This window comes from Macaca fascicularis, chromosome 19 (genome assembly GCF_037993035.2).
Source record: "Macaca fascicularis isolate 582-1 chromosome 19, T2T-MFA8v1.1".
NCBI classification, from domain to species: Eukaryota; Metazoa; Chordata; class Mammalia; order Primates; family Cercopithecidae; genus Macaca; species Macaca fascicularis.
The window spans coordinates 46,009,363-46,026,614 of NC_088393.1; the positions used below are offsets into that span (position 1 = coordinate 46,009,363).

Sequence of the window (17,252 nt, forward strand, 5' to 3'; positions counted from 1 at the left end):
CAGCCAATCCCTGCACGGATAGCACCCGGAAGAGGCTGGAGGCAGGATTCATCGTGTCCGCGACCTCACCGGTAGGGCCCGTGAGGTCGGTGGAATCCCGGGGTCCTCCAAATCTACCAGGCCCTCTCCCCAGTTTCCCACTTCTTGCTGTGTGCGGGCGAGAGTGGTTGGGTTCTCGGGAGCCCACTCAGAGCGAGGCTAAATTTACGGAGGCACTTTCTATTAGCAGCATGAGGGCCTTTGGTTAGACCTATAGAGGTATTTCTTTTGATTTAACCCAGAAGGTCCTGAGAGCGGATCGGCCAGCATTTGCAGATCGGCCACTTTTCCCTCCTTTCTGAATCTTTTATCCCTACCACAGGGACGGCCCAGGCGGCAGGATGTCCTGGTCTGGCCTTCTCCGTGGCCTCAACACGTCCCTAACTTGTGGTAAGTGGGGGACTCGGGCTTCAGGGACGAGGCTAGAGGAGGAGGGTTATTCGCTCTGGGACTTGTGTGCTTCCGTCGGAGCCCCGAGGGAAACGGGGGTGGAAAAACACGGTGGGGTTTTGGCGGAGCTCGGGCTGCTAGAGCAAGAGGTGGGAAGCAGCTGCATGGAGGGCTACTGCGTGTCAAGCGGAGTTTCGGTCAGTTTTATTATTTATTTATTTAAGATCTCCCTCTGTCGCCCAGGCTAGAGTGCAGCGGTGTGATCACAGCTCACTGCAGTCTTGACCTCCTGGGCTCAAGTGGTCCTCTTGCCTCAGTCCCCCAAGTAGCTGGGACCACAGGCCTGCAGAACCACAACCAGCTAACTTTTTGATTTTTTGTAGAGACGGAGGTCTCCCTGTGTCGCCCAGTCTGGCCTTAACTCCTGAGCTCAAGTGATCCCTCTACAGCCTCCCAAAGTGCTAGGGTTACATGCATGAGCCACTGAGCCTATTATTTTAAACAGCACTAAAAGTAATGCTTCCTGGTCGGGCGTGGTGGCTCACGCCTGTAATCCCACCACTTTGGGAGGCCGAGGTCAGGAGTTCGAGGCCAGCCTGACCAACATGGTGAAACCCCCGTCTCTACTAAAAATACAAAAACTAGCCGAGCGTGGTGGCGGGTGCCTATAGTCCCAGCTACTCGGGAAGCTGAGACAGGAGAATTGCTTGAACCCAGGAGGCAGAGGTTACCGTGAGCTGAGATTGAGTCACTGATCTCCAGCCTGGGCAACAGAGCGAGACTTCGTTTCAAAAAAACAAAAAGAAAGGAATGCTTCCTTGAATAATAAAGAAGAGTTTTGTCTGTAAATAACACTAGACGTGAACAAATGCATCCTTGTAAAGTGCTTGAAACAATGCCTAAGACACCAAAATTGAGTTGATACTACACTAAGATCTGTTCTCTGCCATAATAACCGCTTTCGGCCCTCTCCAGGCCCAGCTCTGGTTCCCCGGCTCTGGGCCACCTGCTCCATGGCTACCCTGAACCAGATGCACCGCCTGGGGCCTCCCAAGCGGCCGCCTCGGAAGCTGGGCCCCACGGAAGGCCGGCCGCAGCTAAAGGGTGTGGTCCTGTCCACGTTCACCCTCAAGCCCAAGAAGCCTAACTCGGCCAATCGCAAGTGTTGTCGAGTACGGCTCAGCACGGGCCGCGAGGCCGTCTGCTTCATCCCCGGGGAGGGTCACAATCTGCAGGAGCACCACGTTGTCCTTGTGGAGGGCGGCCGCACCCAGGACCTGCCGGGCGTCAAGCTCACCGTTGTGCGTGGCAAGTACGACTGTGGCCACGTGCAGAAGAAGAAGTGACAGCTGGGGCCATGGTGGGCTGGGCACCCCTGCAGAACATGAACCTTCCGCTCCCGGCTACCACAGGGTCCTCTGATGCTGGCCTTTGCGCCTCTAGAGGCAGCCACTCATGAATTCAAGTTCTGGCTCCGCCTCTTCCATCAGGACCACTGTTAAGCCATAGGAGTTGTGGGGGTACAAAGGGTGCCCCTCTGTCAACACCCTTGGCTCCTGTGTTTAGAGGGGTGGGATGAAGGACCTTTTCTGCTGGGACAAGACACTGTACTGCCCTCTGCTGGGAAGGGGTTTTAATAAACATCCTGGCCCTTGCGATGTGAACCCTTGTGGAGTATTTGCCCTCCTTGTGGCTGTGGCAACGGACATCTCTGAGCTTCAGTTTCCTCCTCCAGAAAATAATAGCTCCATCCATTGGTGGTATCTCCTTTATTTGGCTTGTTGAAGATTAAATTCGATGCTCTATGTGCATAACACGCATGGGAGGGCTACTGTTATTTTATCTTATTTTTTTTAGACAAAGTCTTGCTCTGTTGCCCAGACTGGAGTGCAGTGGCACAGTCTCAGCTCACTGCAACCTCTGCCCTCTGGGTTCAAGTGATTCTCCTGCCTCAGCCTCCCGAGTAGCTGGGATTACAGGTGCCCGTCACCACGCCTGGCTAATTTTTGTATTTTTAGTAGAGACAGGGTTTCAACCATGTTGGCCAGGCTGGTCTCAAACTCCTGAGCTCAGGTGATCTGCCCACCTTGGCCTCCCAAAGTGCTGGGATTACAGGCGTGAGCCGCCACGCCCAGCAGAGGGCTACTCTATTTTAAGCTTAGGAGTCAGGTAGGTGGCACGGGGGGCCCAGGTCTCCTTCCTGTAGGTCATGGGTTCTAGGCACATAAACTCTGCCCTCAAGCATGGACATCTGGAAAATGGCAGTAATTGTAATGTTGATGTGGAAGGGGTGTAGAAAGGATTCAATGGGGTGTGCTGCTCCACACCTGGGAGCTGTGCTTTTGTGTGTGTGTGTGTGTGTGTGTGTGTGTGTGTATAGAGAGAGAGAGACAGAGTCTCACTCTTGTCCAGGCTGGAGTATAGTGGTATGATCAAAGCTTACTTCAGCCTTGACCTCCTGGGCTCAATGATCCTCCCGCCTCAGCCTCCTGAGTAGCCAGGACCACAGGTGTGTGCCACCAGAGCTGGCTAATTTTTCCGTTTTTTTAGAGTGGGAATCTGGCTTTGTTGCCTGGCGAACATGGCGAAACCCTGTCTCTACTAAAAATATAAAAATTACCTGGGCATGGTGGCATGTGCCTGTAATCCCAGCTACTCAGGAGGCTGAGGCAGGAGACTCACTTGAACCTGGGAGGTGGAGGTTGCCGTGAGCCAAGATCAGCACCACTGCACTGCAGCCTGGGTGACAGAGTGAGACTCTGTCTCAACAAAAGAAAAAAAGATGTGGGAACTGTTCATACCATTGGGCTCTGGAGCCCAGCACTGCTCCAAGCCCTGCCTCCCCTGCTTACTGACTGGGTGACTTTGGGCAGGTCGTTTACACTTTGAGCCTGCACCAAATGGCACTGATAAGGGTGCATGCCTGAGAGCTGTTAGGCGCATCATAGCTGTCTCATCATAGCTGTCTCCGAGTTCCTCATGGCGCTCAACACAGCCTCCTGAGGGTCTCCTGATTGTAAACATGAGGCCTCAAGGTCTTTTAGGATCAGAACTGGTGGCAGACAAGTGCACTGATTACAGATAAAAATTGCCCATCCCCTCATATTTAGCACCAGTTTTATTGAGCTAGTTTGTTGGCCATGCCTAGCTGAGAGATAGAGAAGTGGAGGGAGATGGGGGGACAGGAGAGCTTTTCCTCATGGCACACCTTGCTCCAGGAGTCTGTATACAGGAGTGTCGACAAAAGGAAGTGTTACCTTGCAGGAAGTTGCCCCTAAAGCAAGGGCAGGAGGTGGGGGTGGGGAACTTGGCCTCTGATAGAATTCTGGAATTCTGATGAGAGGCACCAGCCTGACCCAAACAGGAGATGCTGACGGGCAGTGCTGGGCATGTTGCACAGAGGTGGCTGGTTACACAGCCCCATGGTGGGATCCCACAGTGCCGAGACCAGCTGGGTCGTGGAGACCCTAACCCAGTGGCGCTAGAGGAATTAAAAACACACACAGAAATATAGGGTGTGGAGTGGGAAATCGGGGGGTCTCACAGCTTTCGGAGCTGAGAGCCTTGAACGGAGATTTACCTACATGTTTATTAACAGCAAGCCAGTGATAAGCATTGTTTCTATAGATTATAGATTAACTAAAAGCATTTCTTACAGGAAATAAAGGGATGGGCTCTGGCTAGTTATCTGCAGCAGGAGCATGTCCTTAAGGCACAGATCGCTCATGCTATTGTTTGTGGTTCAGGAACCCCTTTAAGCGGTTTTCCCCCCTGGGTGGGCCAGGTGTTCCTTGCCCTCATTCTGGTAAACCCACAACTTTCAGCGTTGGGGTCATGGCCATCATGAACCTGTCACAGTGCTGCAGAGATTCCGTTTATGACCAGATCTGGGAGACTGTTCCCAACACCAGAGATTCCCCAAGCAGCGGATGATCCTGTTGGTCTCAAGGACAGACTGCCTCAGCGGACCTCTGCTCCCTGCCAGTGACCATTACCCCCAAAACATGCCGGCAAGTCTCTGCTCCCTGCCTCGGCGGCCTTCCCCCTCGTACAAAGCCTGGGTTAGCCTTTGTTTTGTGACTGAGTCTACTGAGATCCTTGCAGGAGAAGACAGTTTGCAGGCAAATGAACTAAATGTCTCTTTCCTGACACCCCCCTCCTGGGGGGCTGAGGAAGCTGTGAACAGCCTGGTTTGTCACACAGCATGTTGGCCGCCACGCTGAAGCAGCAGCAAGCGGGTTCGTGGAAGGTGTACTGAGAACCGGCCACATGGGACCCCCTACTGTGCCTGGGTATCCTCTGGCTTCTGGCTGCAAGGCTGGTGTTTTTTTTTTTTTTTTTTCTTTGATATAGGGTCTTGCTTTTTCGCCCAGGTTGGAGTGCAGTGGTGAAATCACGGCTCACTGCAGCCTCAACCTCCTGGACTCAGGCAATCCTCCCACCCAAGCCTCCCGAGTAGCTGGGACTACAGGCGGCACCACCATGCTTGGCGAATTTTGTAAAAATTATTTGTGGAGACAGGGCCTCACTATGTTGCCCAGGCTGGTCTTGAACTCCTGAGCTCCAGTGATCCTCCCACCTTGGCCTCTTGAAGTGCTGGGATTCCACAGGTATGAGCCACCGCACCCGGCTTCAAGGCTGGTCTTGACTGACGACGTCAGGCGGTAGTCCAGTCGCTAGGACAGACGGATCCTGACCCTCACGCTGGAGTGGGTCACAAGGGCGCCGTAGTGCCCCACCCAGGAACTCACGTCTCTCCCATACTGCTCAAAAGATACGTAGCGGATGCCCTTGCCAAAGTTGGTGAAGACGTGGGAGACCTGCAGGGGGAAGGGGAGTGAGAGGGTGAGGGCCTGCGGGCCCCTTCTCTTCCTCCACCTTAACAGATAGGCCCCAAGGACTGAGGAGGTGCCAGTCCTGCACTAGGTGCTGGGGATGGAGCAGCGAAGAAAGCAGGAAAAGGACCCCGCGCTGGTGGAACTGCCATTCTAGCAGGGGGGCCTGGACACTGGGGCTAGGTGGGGGCGAGGGGCTGGGGCATCCTGCCAGGAAGGTGGCAGGAATGTGAGTAGAATGAGTTAGCAAAGGCCCCACAGAGGTGACACCTGAAGGAGGGGAGGGAGCCAGGAGGGGCTCTGGAGGGAGAGTGTCCCAGGCAGCGGGAACAGCCTGTGCAAAGGTCCCGAGGTGGGAACATGCCTGGAGCTGAGTGAGGGGAGAAGAGAGGGGTCAGGGAGGTCATGGGCAGATCATGGTCTTGTGGGCCACAGGAGGACTTCAGTTATTTATTTATTTATTTTTTCAATTTAAAAGAGTCGAGATAAAATTTTCATAAAACAAACTTTTCATTTATTTATTTATTTTTGAGATGGAGTCTCACTCTGTCACCCAGGCTGGAGTACAGTGGCACGATCTTGGCTCAATGCAACCTCCGCCTCACAGGTTCAAGCGATTCTCCTGCCTCAGCCTCCCGAGTAGCTGGGATTACAGGCACGCACCACCACGCCCAGCTAATTTTTGTATTTTTAGTAGAGATGGGGGTTTCTCCATGTTGGTCAGGCTGGTCTTGAACTCCTGACCTCAGGTGATCCACCCGCCTTGGTCTCCCAAAGTGCTGGGATTACAGGTGTGAGTCACTGGGTCCAGCCAAAATTTACCATTTTATTTTAATTATTTATTTTGAGGCCAAGACTTGCTCCATCGCCCAGGCTGGAGTGCAGTGGCATGATCTCAGCTCACTGTAACCTCCACCTCCCCCAGTTCAAGAGATTCTCCTGCCTCAGTCTCCCTAGAAGCTGGGATTACAGGTGCTCACCACCATGCCTGGCTAATTTGTGTATTTCTAGTACAGACAGGGTTTCACCACGCGGGCCAGGCTGGTCTTGAACTCCTGGCCTCAAGTGATCCACCCGCCTTGGCCTCCCAAAGTGCTGGGATTACAGGCATGAGCCACCACACCTGGCCCAAAATTCACTTTTTATTTATTTATTTTTTTTTTTGAGACAGAGTCTTGCTCTGTCGCCCAGGCTGGGGTGCAGTGGCCGGATCTCAGCTCACTGCAAGCTCCGCCCCCCGGGTTTAGACCATTCTCCTGCCTCAGCCTCCTGAGTAGCTGGGACTACAGGCGCCCGCCACCTCGCCCGGCTAGTTTTTTTTTGTATTTTTTAGTAGAGACGGGGTTTCACCGTGTTAGCCAGGATGGTCTCGATCTCCTGACCTCGTGATCCGCCCGTCTCGGCCTCCCAAAGTGCTGGGATTACAGGCTTGAGCCACCGCGCCCGGCCCAAAATTCACTTTTTAAAGTGTACAATTCAGTGATTTTTAGTTGATTTGCGATGTTACGTGGCCATCACCACTACCTAATTCTAGAGCATTCCCGTCACCCCAGGAAGAAACTCTGCATCCGTGAACTGTCACTTCCAAGTCCTCCCTCCCCCAACCCCTGGCAGTCACCAGTCTTCTTAGTGTACATTTCATATATGTGGAATCATACAGTATTTGTCATTTCATGTCTGGCCTCTTTCAGCATCATGTTTTCAAAGTTTATCCACGTGGCAGCGTGAATTGGTGCTTCATTTCTTTTCCGTGGCCGCATAACTTTGGCTTTTACTGTGAGATGTAGCCACAGGAGCATTACAAGCAGGGAGACTTGTGATCTGACTCATTTTTTTTTTTTTTTTTTTTGAGACGGAGTCTTGCTCTGTCACCCAGGCTGGAGTGCAGTGGCCGGATCTCAGCTCACTGCAAGCTCCTCCTCTCGGGTTCACGCCATTCTCCTGCCTCAGCCTCCCGAGTAGCTGGGACTACAGGCGCCCGCCACTTCGCCCGGCTAGTTTTTTGTATTTTTTAGTAGAGACGGGGTTTCACCGTGTTAGCCAGGATGGTCTTGATCTCCTGACCTCGTGATCCGCCCGTCTCGGCCTCCCAAAGTGCTGGGATTACAGGCTTGAGCCACCGCGCCCAGCCGATCTGACTCATTATTATTATTATTTTTAGTTAGGGTCTCTGTCTGTTGTCCTGGCTGGAGTGCAGTGGCAAGATCATAGCTCACTGTAGCCTCGACCAACTGGGCTCCAACCATCCTCCCACCTCAGCTTCCTGAGTAGCTGAGACTACAAGCTCAAGTCACCATGCTGGTCTAATTTTTAATTTCTTTGTAGAGATGGGGGTCTCGCTATATAGCCCAGGCTGGCCTCAAACTCCTGCCCTCAAGCTGTCCTCCCATGTTGGCCTCCCAAAGTGGTGGGATTACAGGTATGAGCCACCGTGCCCAGCCGAAACATTTACTTTGGTAACTGAGGTGTGAGGATCAAGACAGCATAGTCTCGGGGCCAGACTGGGCTTGAGTCCGGCTCTGCACTGGGCCAGTCACATAACCTCCCTGTGCCTCTGTTTCCTAAACTCTAGAATGGAGATAGGATTTTGGTTCACCGCTGCATTTCCAGCACCTAGAGTGGTGCCCAGCACACAGTAGGTGCTCAATCAGTGTTTGTTGAACATTAAGCTATTGTGCTAGTGAAATGAATCAGTATGTAAGCCTCTTGACACAGGGCTTGGGATGTAAGAAGGGTTCAATACTTCTTAGCTGTTATTATAGATATCCAGCGGTGACAGAAGAGAAACCACGCAGATGAGAGGCTGGGTGTGTGTGCCTCTAGGGAGTCAGGGGGAGCTGGAAGGTAGTCTGGACCCACCTGTCGGCAGCCCCTCTCAGTCCACTGAAGGACCGGGTCAGGTGAGGCTGAGAACTTGACCACTTCCTTTTCATACACGTCCAGAAGGCGGACCCGGAGCTGGTAGACGCAGCCGCAGTTCTCTCGAGCACCCCACCTGCCAGGCAGCAGTCAGCCTCTATGTCCCCGTCACCCAGCCAGCATTCTGGGTTTCAGGGTGGGAGGCTGAAGGCTGGGCCTTCCCGCATCTTGATGAGGGTTCTGCACATCTGGACCACATTAGGAGACGTCCTGGCCTGGGAACCTCTAGGGGAGGAGCCTTGGTGGTTCTGGGGTAGAGCCAGAACCTGGGAGAAGAGCCTGGGTGATCCGAGGGTGGAGCCAGAGCCTGGGGGAGGGGTCTGGGTGGTCCTGGGGTGGAGCCAGAACCTACAGGAGGAGCCTGAGCCTGGGGGAGGGGCCTGAGTGGTCCTAGATGGAGCCAGAGCAGGGGAGGAGCCTGGGTGGTCCTGGGGGAGGAGTCTGGGTGGTCCTGGGGTTGATTCTGGAGGCTTTTGGGTGGGTAGTTGGGGGACGAGAAAGGATGCTCTGGGGAAGAACCACAATGCAGGGCAGGTGCCTGATGACTTCAGGGAGGAGCCAGAGTCCCGGGGAAGAGACCAGATTTTCTATGGAGGAGCCACAGCCTGAAGGAGGAGCTGGAATGCTTTGGGCAGAACCTGGGTATTTTGCGAAGAAGGCATTCATCCTAAGCCTGCAGGCTCTGAAGCCAGTCCTGTCCCAGCTATGCTCCCTGAGCCTCAGCTCACAGGGCACCGTGCTCCCACCCCTTCAGAGGCATCCACAAAGGGGTCGGGGGAGGTGTCTCGTTTCAGAGGGGTATCAAGCCAGTCAGTGGCCCCCTGTGGACCACCCCAGCCTGCTGAGATCAGGGTGAGCAGGAGTACAGAGCGGGGGCTCTGGCTTCTCCAAAGCTGTATCCTCCCCGGCTCCGCATCACTTTGCCTCTCAGTGTCATCACAAAGGGTGCACAGTGACAGCCGCTACCCATGGGGTGGACGAGGCGGGAAATGAGCCCCTGCTGCAGAACCGCTGCCAAGCCTGCTGCTGCTCCAGAGCAGGGTGCCGCTCCTCACTCACCAGTCAGCCACACAGATCTCAATCTGGGCGCTGTCCAGTAGCTCCTGCCACACACCTTCCATCACCAGGTCCACAAGCTGCCTCTTGGAGCACCATCTGGGAAGGAGAGATGGCAATGGGCAGGGCAAACAGTCCCGGCATTCAAGGCGCAGTCAGAAACCACCTCCTCCAAGAAGCCTCCCTTGATAACCCTCTCTAAAGCAGCCCTCAGGGTTTGCTCTAGCAAACCTGAAGATCTATGATGGGCTATACATCTCTCCTTGGCCTCTTGGATTCCCTTTGCCATTCTCCACCCTGCTGCGGGCTCCAGGCAGCTGACCTCTATGAAAGCCTGACCCTCATCTATGTGGGACAAGACATGAGTACAAATGAAGGCCACATACTAGACATTTGAGCGGGGAGCTCTGTGGTGGGCCTCCTAAAGTGCGAGGGCCCCGGGTCTAAAGCTGGATGGCCTGGTCTCTGTCACCTATTGCTTCCTGTTGGATCAGCCAATGGGATGCTCCAGCAGGGGATGGAAGTGAAGGAGGTGACTAAAATCAGAGTATATATCCTCTTGGGTCCTTCTCAAGGGACTGCCTTGTCTCCCAAGGAAAAAGCACAGCTCCACAGCACGCTCTTCTCATTTTTCAGTAACTGTTTCCTCCCCTCACCTCTAGTAATCTAGGGGTGGTAATGTTCCTTCTCTGTTACTAGCTCAGGGACTCCTGCCAACAACTTTGTAAACAGTCCTTCACCTCAAATTAGAATGTGCCATAATCACATACATTGTGCAGTATTGGTGGAAGGACAGGTAAGTTGACCAACGGAATAGAACAGAGTGCCAGGAACTGGCCGAGCGTGGTGGTTTAGGCCTGTAATCCCAGCACTTTTGAGAGTCCAAGGCAGGTGGATCACTGGAGGTCAGGAGTTCGAGACCAGCCTGGCCAATATGGTGAAACCTCTTCTCTACAAAAAATACAAAAATTAGGCTGGGTGCGGTGGCTCACGCCTGTAATCCCAGCACTTTGGGAGGCCGAGGCAGGTGGATCATGAGGTCAGGAGATTGAGACCATTCTGGCTAACACGGTGAAACCCCATCTCTACTAAAAATGCAAAAAATTAGCCGGGTGTGGTGGCGGGCGCCGGTAGTCCCAGCTACTTGGGAGGCTGAGGCAGGAGAATGGCGAGGTGAGCTTGCAATGAGCCGAGATTGCACCACTGCACTCCAGCCTGGGCAACTGAGCGAGACTCCGTCTCAAAAAAAAAAAAAAAAAATTGGCCGGGCGCGGTGGCTCAAGCCTGTAATCCCAGCACTTTGGGAGGCCGAGACGGGCGGATCACGAGGTCAGGAGATCGAGACCATCCTGGCTAACACGGTGAAACCCCGTCTCTACTAAAAAATACAAAAAACTAGCCGGGCGAGGTGGCGGGCGCCTGTAGTCCCAGCTACTCGGGAGGCTGAGGCAGGAGAATGGTCTAAACCCGGGAGGCGGAGCTTGCAGTGAGCTGAGATCCGGCCACTGCACCCCAGCCTGGGCGACAGAGCAAGACTCTGTCTCAAAAAAAAAAAAAAAAAAAATTAGCCAGGCATGGTGGCGCACCCCTGTAGTCCCAGCTACTCAGGAGGCTGAGGAAGGAGAATCACTGAAACCCAGGAAGCAGAGGCTACAGTGAGTCGAGATTGCGCTAGTGCACTCTAGCCTGGGCAACAAAATGAGATTCTGTCTCAAAAAATGAAAACAAAGAAAATCAGAGTGCCAGGGATAGACCTAGGTATGCACAGAAACTTCATAAACCGTAGAGATGGCATCATCATTCCATGGGGAACAGATTATTTCTCTCTCTCTTTTTTTTTCTTTTGAGTCAAGGTCTTATTCTGTCACTAGGCTGGAGTGCAGTGCCGTGATCCTAGCTCACTGCAACCTCGAACTCCTGGGCTCAAGAGATCCTCCCACCTTGGCCTCCCAAAGTGCTGGGATTACAGGCATGAGCCACCATGCCCGACCTTCAGTTTCCTACTATAAAGTGGGGGCAATAATAGTATCTATGTCACAGGGTTGTTGCCAGAATTATATGTAAAGTGTCTAGTACAGAGTAACCCCTTGTGGAGGCAAGAGTGACTCCATCTTGGATGCTAATCTGCCATGTTCACTTTTTTTTTTTTTTTTTTTTTTGAGACAGAGTCTCACTCTGTCGCCCAGGCTGGAGTGCAGTGGCGTGATCTCGGCTCACCGCAACATTTGCCTCCTGGGTTCAAGCGATTCTCCCGCCTCAGCCTCCCCAGTAGCTTGGACTACAGGTGCGTGCCACCACGTCCAGCTAATTTTGTCTTTTTAGTAGAGACGGGGTTTCCTCCTGTTGGCCAGGCTGGTCTCGCACTCCTGACCTCAAGTGATCTGCCTACCTTGGCCTCCCAAAGTGCTGGGATTACAGGCGAGAGCCACCGTGCTTGGCCCAAAACCCTGTCTTTAGATCAAACTGGTCTTGCTGTTGTCTCACAAACTGCAGGCGATGATGCACAGAGCATTACTGCCTGTGGTTGCTAACCTTCCTGATTTTTCCTTGTATCTCTGGCATATAAAACAGTACCCTCAACAAGAATTTGTTGATTGATGGAACGAATCAATGAATAAGGCTGGGCGCGGTGGCTCAAGCCTGTAATCCCAGCACTTTGGGAGGCCGAGATGGGCGGATCACGAGGTCAGGAGATCGAGACCATCCGGGCTAACATGGCGAAACCCCGTCTCTACTGAAAAAAAATACAAAAAACTAGCCGGGCGAGGTGGCGGGCGCCTGTAGTCCCAGCTACTCGGGAGGCTGAGGCAGGAGAATGGTGTAAACCCGGGAGGCGGAGCTTGCAGTGAGCTGAGATCCGGCCACTGTACTCCAGCCTGGGTGACAGAGCGAGACTCCGTCTCAAAAAAAAAAAAAAAAAAAAAGAAAAAAAATGAATAAATGGGGGAAGGAGAGGGTGAAGGTGGCAATGAGAACAGTGTGGGGGTAGGGTCCCTTTCTCTCTCTGGGGCCCCTGCCCCAGGGATCGGGGCCTCTCACTTGGGCCACTCACTCGAAAGAGGTCACGAAGCAGGTCTGTGAAGGCGCTCCGGGTACCGGTGTTAGGTTCTTTTCTATGGCCCAGCCGTTCCCGCCGTGCTCCACCTCCCAGCCTCTGAAGCCCTCTGTGGGAAAACAAGAGTTGAACATATGATTTACCTGCCAGCCTGCCCAGCAGAGACCCAGCAACCACCCAGCTTGTGCTGTCCACCAGCCTGTCCCTCTTGTGCTCCAATCCTCCCTGGTTTCTCCTACCGACTCCTCCTCCCATTATCCTGTATTCCTGGTCCTACCCCAGAACTGTGACTCTCAGCCTTGCCCATCCACTCAGCTTCTCTTCAGTCACCCTTACTTGCTCTTTCTCCTTCAGTTGTGCTCTTCACTGTGTGTGTGTGTGTTAGACAGAGAGAGACAGGGTCTTACTCTATCGCCCAGGCTGGAGTGCAGTGGCTCCATCATGGCTCACTGCAGCCTCTAACTCCTGAGCTCAAGCGATCCTCCCATATCGGCCTCCAGAGTAGCTAGGACCACAGGTGCATGCCACCACACCTGGCTAGTTTAATTTTTTAATTTTTTTTTTGAGACGGAGTTCTGATCTTGCTGCCCAGACTGGAGTGCAATGGCATGATCTCAGCTCACTGTAACCTCTGCCTCCCAGGTTCAAGCGATTCTCCTGCCTCAGCCTCCCAGGTAGCTGGGATTACAGGTGTGCATCACCACACCTGGTTAATTTTGTATTTTAGTAGAGATGGGGTTTCGCCATGTTGGTCAGGCTGGTCTTGAACTCCTGACCTCAGGTGATCCGCTGGCCTTGGCCTCCCAAAGTGCTGGGATTACAGGCATGAGGCACTGCGCCTGGCCTAATTAAAAAAATTTTTTAACCTTTTTTTTTTTTTTTTTTTTTTTTTTTTTGAGACGAAGTCTCCCTCTTGTCCCCCAGGCTGGAGTGCAATGGTGGGATCTCAGCTCACTGCAACCTCTGCCTCCAGGGTTCAAGCGATTCTCCTGCCTCAGCCTCCTCAGTAGCTGGGATTACAGATGCCTGTCACCATGCCTGGCTAATTTTTCTATATTTAGTGCGGGCGGGGTTTCACCATGTTGGCCAGGCTGGTCTCGAACTCCTGACCTCAGGTGATCCACCCGCCTCAGCCTCCCAAAGTGCTGGGATTACAGGCATGAGCCACCGCGCCCGGCCTAATTTTCAAAATTTTTAGAGACAGTCTCACTTTGTTGTTCAGGCTGGTCTCGAGCTCCTGGCCTCAAGCGATCCTCCCACCATCGCCTCCCAAAATGCTGGGATTACAGGCGTGAGCTACTGCGCCCCACCCTTTTTTTTTTTTTTTTTTTTTGAAGACAAGGTTTTTCTCTGTCACCCAGGCTGTAGTGCAATGGCACGATCATCGCTCACTGCAGCCTCGAACTCCTAGGCTTAAGCGATCCTCCTGCCTTGGCCTCCCAAAGCGTTGCCATTCGGCCTCTGCCCTGTTCTGCACCCCCTCTGCATATCAAACTGCTTGCTTTCTCCCCTGGCCCAGCCAGGGTCTTCCTCCCTTGCCCAGTCCACTCGTCCCAATTCCTGTGTCCACGGTCTTCAGCCCCGCCTACCGGACCTACAGCCCAGGCACTGCGTCCCTCAGCCCCGCCCCCTGGCTCCTCCAGGGGTCTCGCCCATTGGCTACATCTGTCTCAGACTCTGTCCCGGCCCCGCCCCTGTCTCGCTCACCCCGGCCCCCTCCCCCAGCCTCATGGGCACCACTCCCTGCACCCACGCTCTCCGCAGGAGTTGAAGATGAGGTTGCGGCGGAAGGGCGCGCGCAGACAGTAGCGCGCCAGGGCACACAGCGGAAACTCCTCCTTGTCTTCGTTGCTGGGCAGGCAGCGTTGGGCCACTGCATAGAGTGCGCGGCCCTCAGCGCTGCGGTCGCGGGCCAGCTGCAGCAGCCACACGGTGGGCCCGTCCACTATGTCGCGCCAGGCGCGGCACACTGGACGGCATCGCGTGACCAAGGCGCGTGGAGGCACGTGGCTCAGAACCTGCACCAGCAGCTCCGGGGGCAGCGCGTCCAGGGCCAGGGACGGGTCCGCCGGCAGCCGTCGCCGCGAGAGCCGGGCGCCCATCTCTAGCAGCCGGAGTCCTGCAGGTAGAGAGGGGTCGTAGGCGGGTCAGCGCAGCCAGGCCACCCCCTCCCTACTTTGCCTCCCAGGGCGCAAGGCCCCTGCAGCTCGAGAAACCCCATTAGGTCCATGGGCAACCAGGGACCCACTCCCCTCTGATTCTGGGCCTCTCCCCATCTTTCCACCTTGGGCAAAAGACTCTGACCCCCGTCAGGACCGCTGATCACGGCTTCCGTCTGGCGTTCACTTGTGTCGGGCTAAGCGCTTCACGTATATCACAAGTGAAACGGCAAAATAACTAACATAACTAACCCCATTTTTGTTTAAGGGGACTTTACCCATTCCTGCACATAGGCTAGGATAATTTTAGAGCGCTGAGATAATATGCAAAAACAGCAATCATGTAGTTTTTAAAACTAACTCTGGGATTAAAGAAGTATGTAAACAACTATGTTTTGTCAAAGATTTATAGGAGCACTGTGACCCAACCAAGGACAAAGAAGTCACCAACCTCCTCGGACCCTAGCTGGCACCCAGATGTCTGCAGTGGTCACCTCCTTATTTTATTATTACTTTTTTATGGAGCTAGAAACCAGGACTACAGCCTGTACCTCCTGGGCTCGAGTGATCCTCCTGCCTCAGCCTCCCAAGTAGCTGGGCCTATAGGTGCACGCCACTATGCCCAGCTAGTTTTTTATTTTATATATATTTTTGTAGAAATGGGGTCTCACTGCATTGCCCTGGCTGGTCTTGAACTCCTGGGCTCAAGTGATCCTCCTGCCTCAGCCTCCCAAAGTACTGGGATTGGTATGAGCCACTGCGCCTGGCCTGTTGGTCACCTCTTAATCACAATGCTCTTCTCTTCCCTCTGCCCTTAAAAAAAAAAAAAAAAATTGTCCTGATTTAAGATGGTACTTTAGGATGATAGTCCACTGTGTTCTCGGTTTGCTGGCTCTCCAAATAAACTTGCTTTTCCTCCCACCAGCTGTCGTCTCTCTTGAGTTTGGTTTTTTTTTTTTTTTTTTTTTTGAGACGGAGTCTTGCTCTGTAGCCCGGGCTGGAGTACAGTGGCCGGATCTCAGCTCACTGCAAGCTCCGCCTCCCGGGTTTATGCCATTCTCCTGCCTCAGCCTCCGGAGTAGCTGGGACTACAGGCGCCCGCCACCTCGCCCGGCTAGTTTTTTTGTATTTTTTTTAGTAGAGACGGGGTTTCACGGTGTTAGCCAGGATGGTCTCGATCTCCTGACCTCGTGATCCACCCGTCTCGGCCTCCCAAAGTGCTGGGATTACAGGCTTGAGCCACCGCGCCCGGCCCGTTTTTTTTTTTTTTTTTGAGGCAGAGTCTCACTCTGTCACCCAGGCTGGAGTGCACTGGCCCGTCTTGGCTCACTGCAACCTCTGTCTCCCAGGTTCAAGTGGTTCTCCTGCCTCAGCCTCCCGAGTAGCTGAGACTACAGGAATGCGCCACCACACCTGGCTAATTTTTGTATCTTTAGGAGAGACAGTTTCACCATGTTGGCCAGGCTGGTCTCGAACTCTGGACCTCAGGTGATCCACCCACCTCGGCCTTCCAAAGTGCTGGGATTGTAGGCATGAGCCACCGCGCCCGGCCTGAGCTTGGCTTTCTTTTCTTTTCTTTTTTTTTGAGACGGAGTCTTGCTCTGTCGCCCAGGCTGGAGTGCAGTGGCACGATCTCGGCTCACTGCAAGCTCTGCCTCCCGGGTTCACGCCATTCTCCTGCCTCAGCCTCCTGAGTAGCTGGGACTACAGGTGCCCACCACCGCGCCCAGCTAATTTTTTGTATTTTTAGCGGAGACAGGGTTTCACTGTGGTCTCTATCTCCTGACCTTGTGATCGCCTGCCTTGGCCTCCCAAAGTGCTGGGATTAGAGGCGTGAGGCACCACGCCCGGCCGGCTTTCTTTTCTAAAACTGAGTCTTACTCTGTTGCCCAGGCTGGAGTGCAGTAGCACGATCTCAGCTCACTGCGACCTCCACCTGCCGGGTTCAAGCGATTCTCCTGCCTCAGCCTCCCAAGTAGCTGGAATTACAGGTGTGTGCCACCACACTGAGCCAGTAATTTCTGTATAGAGATGGGATTTCACCATGTTGGCCAGCTGGTCTCGAACCCCTGACCTCAAGTGATTCACCTGTCTCAGCCTCCCAAAATGCTGGGATTTCAGGCATGAGCCAGCATGCCTGGCCTGAGTTTGGCTTTCGAGTGTCAAGCCTCCAAACCTGGGTTGGGTTACAGACCCACAAGGAAACCCACTGTGGAAGAAACCATTTCCACCCCATACCCCAATGTGTTCCAACTACTGTAACCTTTGGAACCCATGACCCATCTTCAGCAAAATCTCTTCTTGCCTCAGTTACTTCTCTGAACATTCCTACTATCTTCTTGCTCTAACTGGAACCCAGCTCTCTTGTGGGCCTTCCAAGTGGGGAGGTCTTTGCGCTCCTGGGAGCTGCTTCCTGACCATTCTCCCTCCACCCTCCCCAAAACCCCCGGCGATGAATCTCATCACTACCCTGTCTCCTGCGTCATCTGCTGACCCAGATCATGACTCCTGTCTTCTCCCTAATTTTAGCTCTGGGCTCACGGTCGCTCCCGCTGCTCTTAGCATCATTCTCAGTGATTTCCATAACCAGATAGATAGTTCTTCCGCAGTCCCAACCTCTCTGTTCCCTGACCTCCCTCTAGTGGCTTTATCCTTCCCCAACCTCTCCCTCTCATGGTCACACCCAAGCCTTGTCCAATAACAGCAGCCTCTTCAGAACCTCAATTTCACACACTCTCCACCCATCACTTTCTCTTTCCACCTCATTCCCTCCCGTGCCCAACTCGCATGATCCTTCCA

The 17,252-nt window shown here is 53.7% G+C and overlaps 2 protein-coding genes across 11 annotated transcripts in view; one reads left to right on the forward strand and one right to left on the reverse strand.

Annotated features, from left to right (window-relative positions):
- Positions 1-43: 43 nt before the first annotated feature.
- On the forward strand, positions 44-2,093 carry MRPS12 (mitochondrial ribosomal protein S12). Of its 3 annotated transcripts, none has more exons than XM_005589152.3 (3): positions 44-258; positions 362-429; positions 1,405-2,093. In XM_005589152.3, the coding sequence occupies exons 2-3, from the start codon at positions 381-383 to the stop codon at positions 1,773-1,775; spliced, it is 420 nt and encodes a 139-aa protein (XP_005589209.1). In that variant the 5' UTR covers positions 44-258; positions 362-380; the 3' UTR covers positions 1,776-2,093. The 3 variants fall into 3 exon arrangements, with proteins under 3 accessions (XP_005589209.1, XP_005589207.1, XP_005589208.1); XM_005589150.4 differs by having other exon boundaries at positions 44-85; XM_005589151.4 differs by having other exon boundaries at positions 44-71.
- A 1,847-nt stretch (positions 2,094-3,940) lies between these two features.
- The window catches only part of FBXO17 (F-box protein 17), a 42,426-nt gene continuing 29,114 nt past the window's right edge, over positions 3,941-17,252 (reverse strand). For 5 of the 8 annotated variants that reach the window (XM_074023475.1, XM_074023473.1, XM_074023472.1 and 2 more), the window contains 5 exons: positions 14,048-14,413; positions 12,292-12,403; positions 9,243-9,338; positions 8,124-8,259; positions 3,941-5,249 (listed from right to left, as the gene is read on the reverse strand). In XM_074023475.1, the coding sequence (XP_073879576.1) occupies positions 5,106-5,249; positions 8,124-8,259; positions 9,243-9,338; positions 12,292-12,403; positions 14,048-14,396 (837 nt within the window). In that variant the 5' untranslated portion in view covers positions 14,397-14,413 and the 3' untranslated portion in view covers positions 3,941-5,105. Of the gene's footprint in view, positions 5,250-8,123; positions 8,260-8,565; positions 10,191-12,291; positions 12,404-14,047; positions 14,414-17,252 lie in introns of those variants that run through there. The other 3 variants (XR_012427587.1, XR_012427586.1, XM_074023476.1) reach the window with 2 other exon arrangements.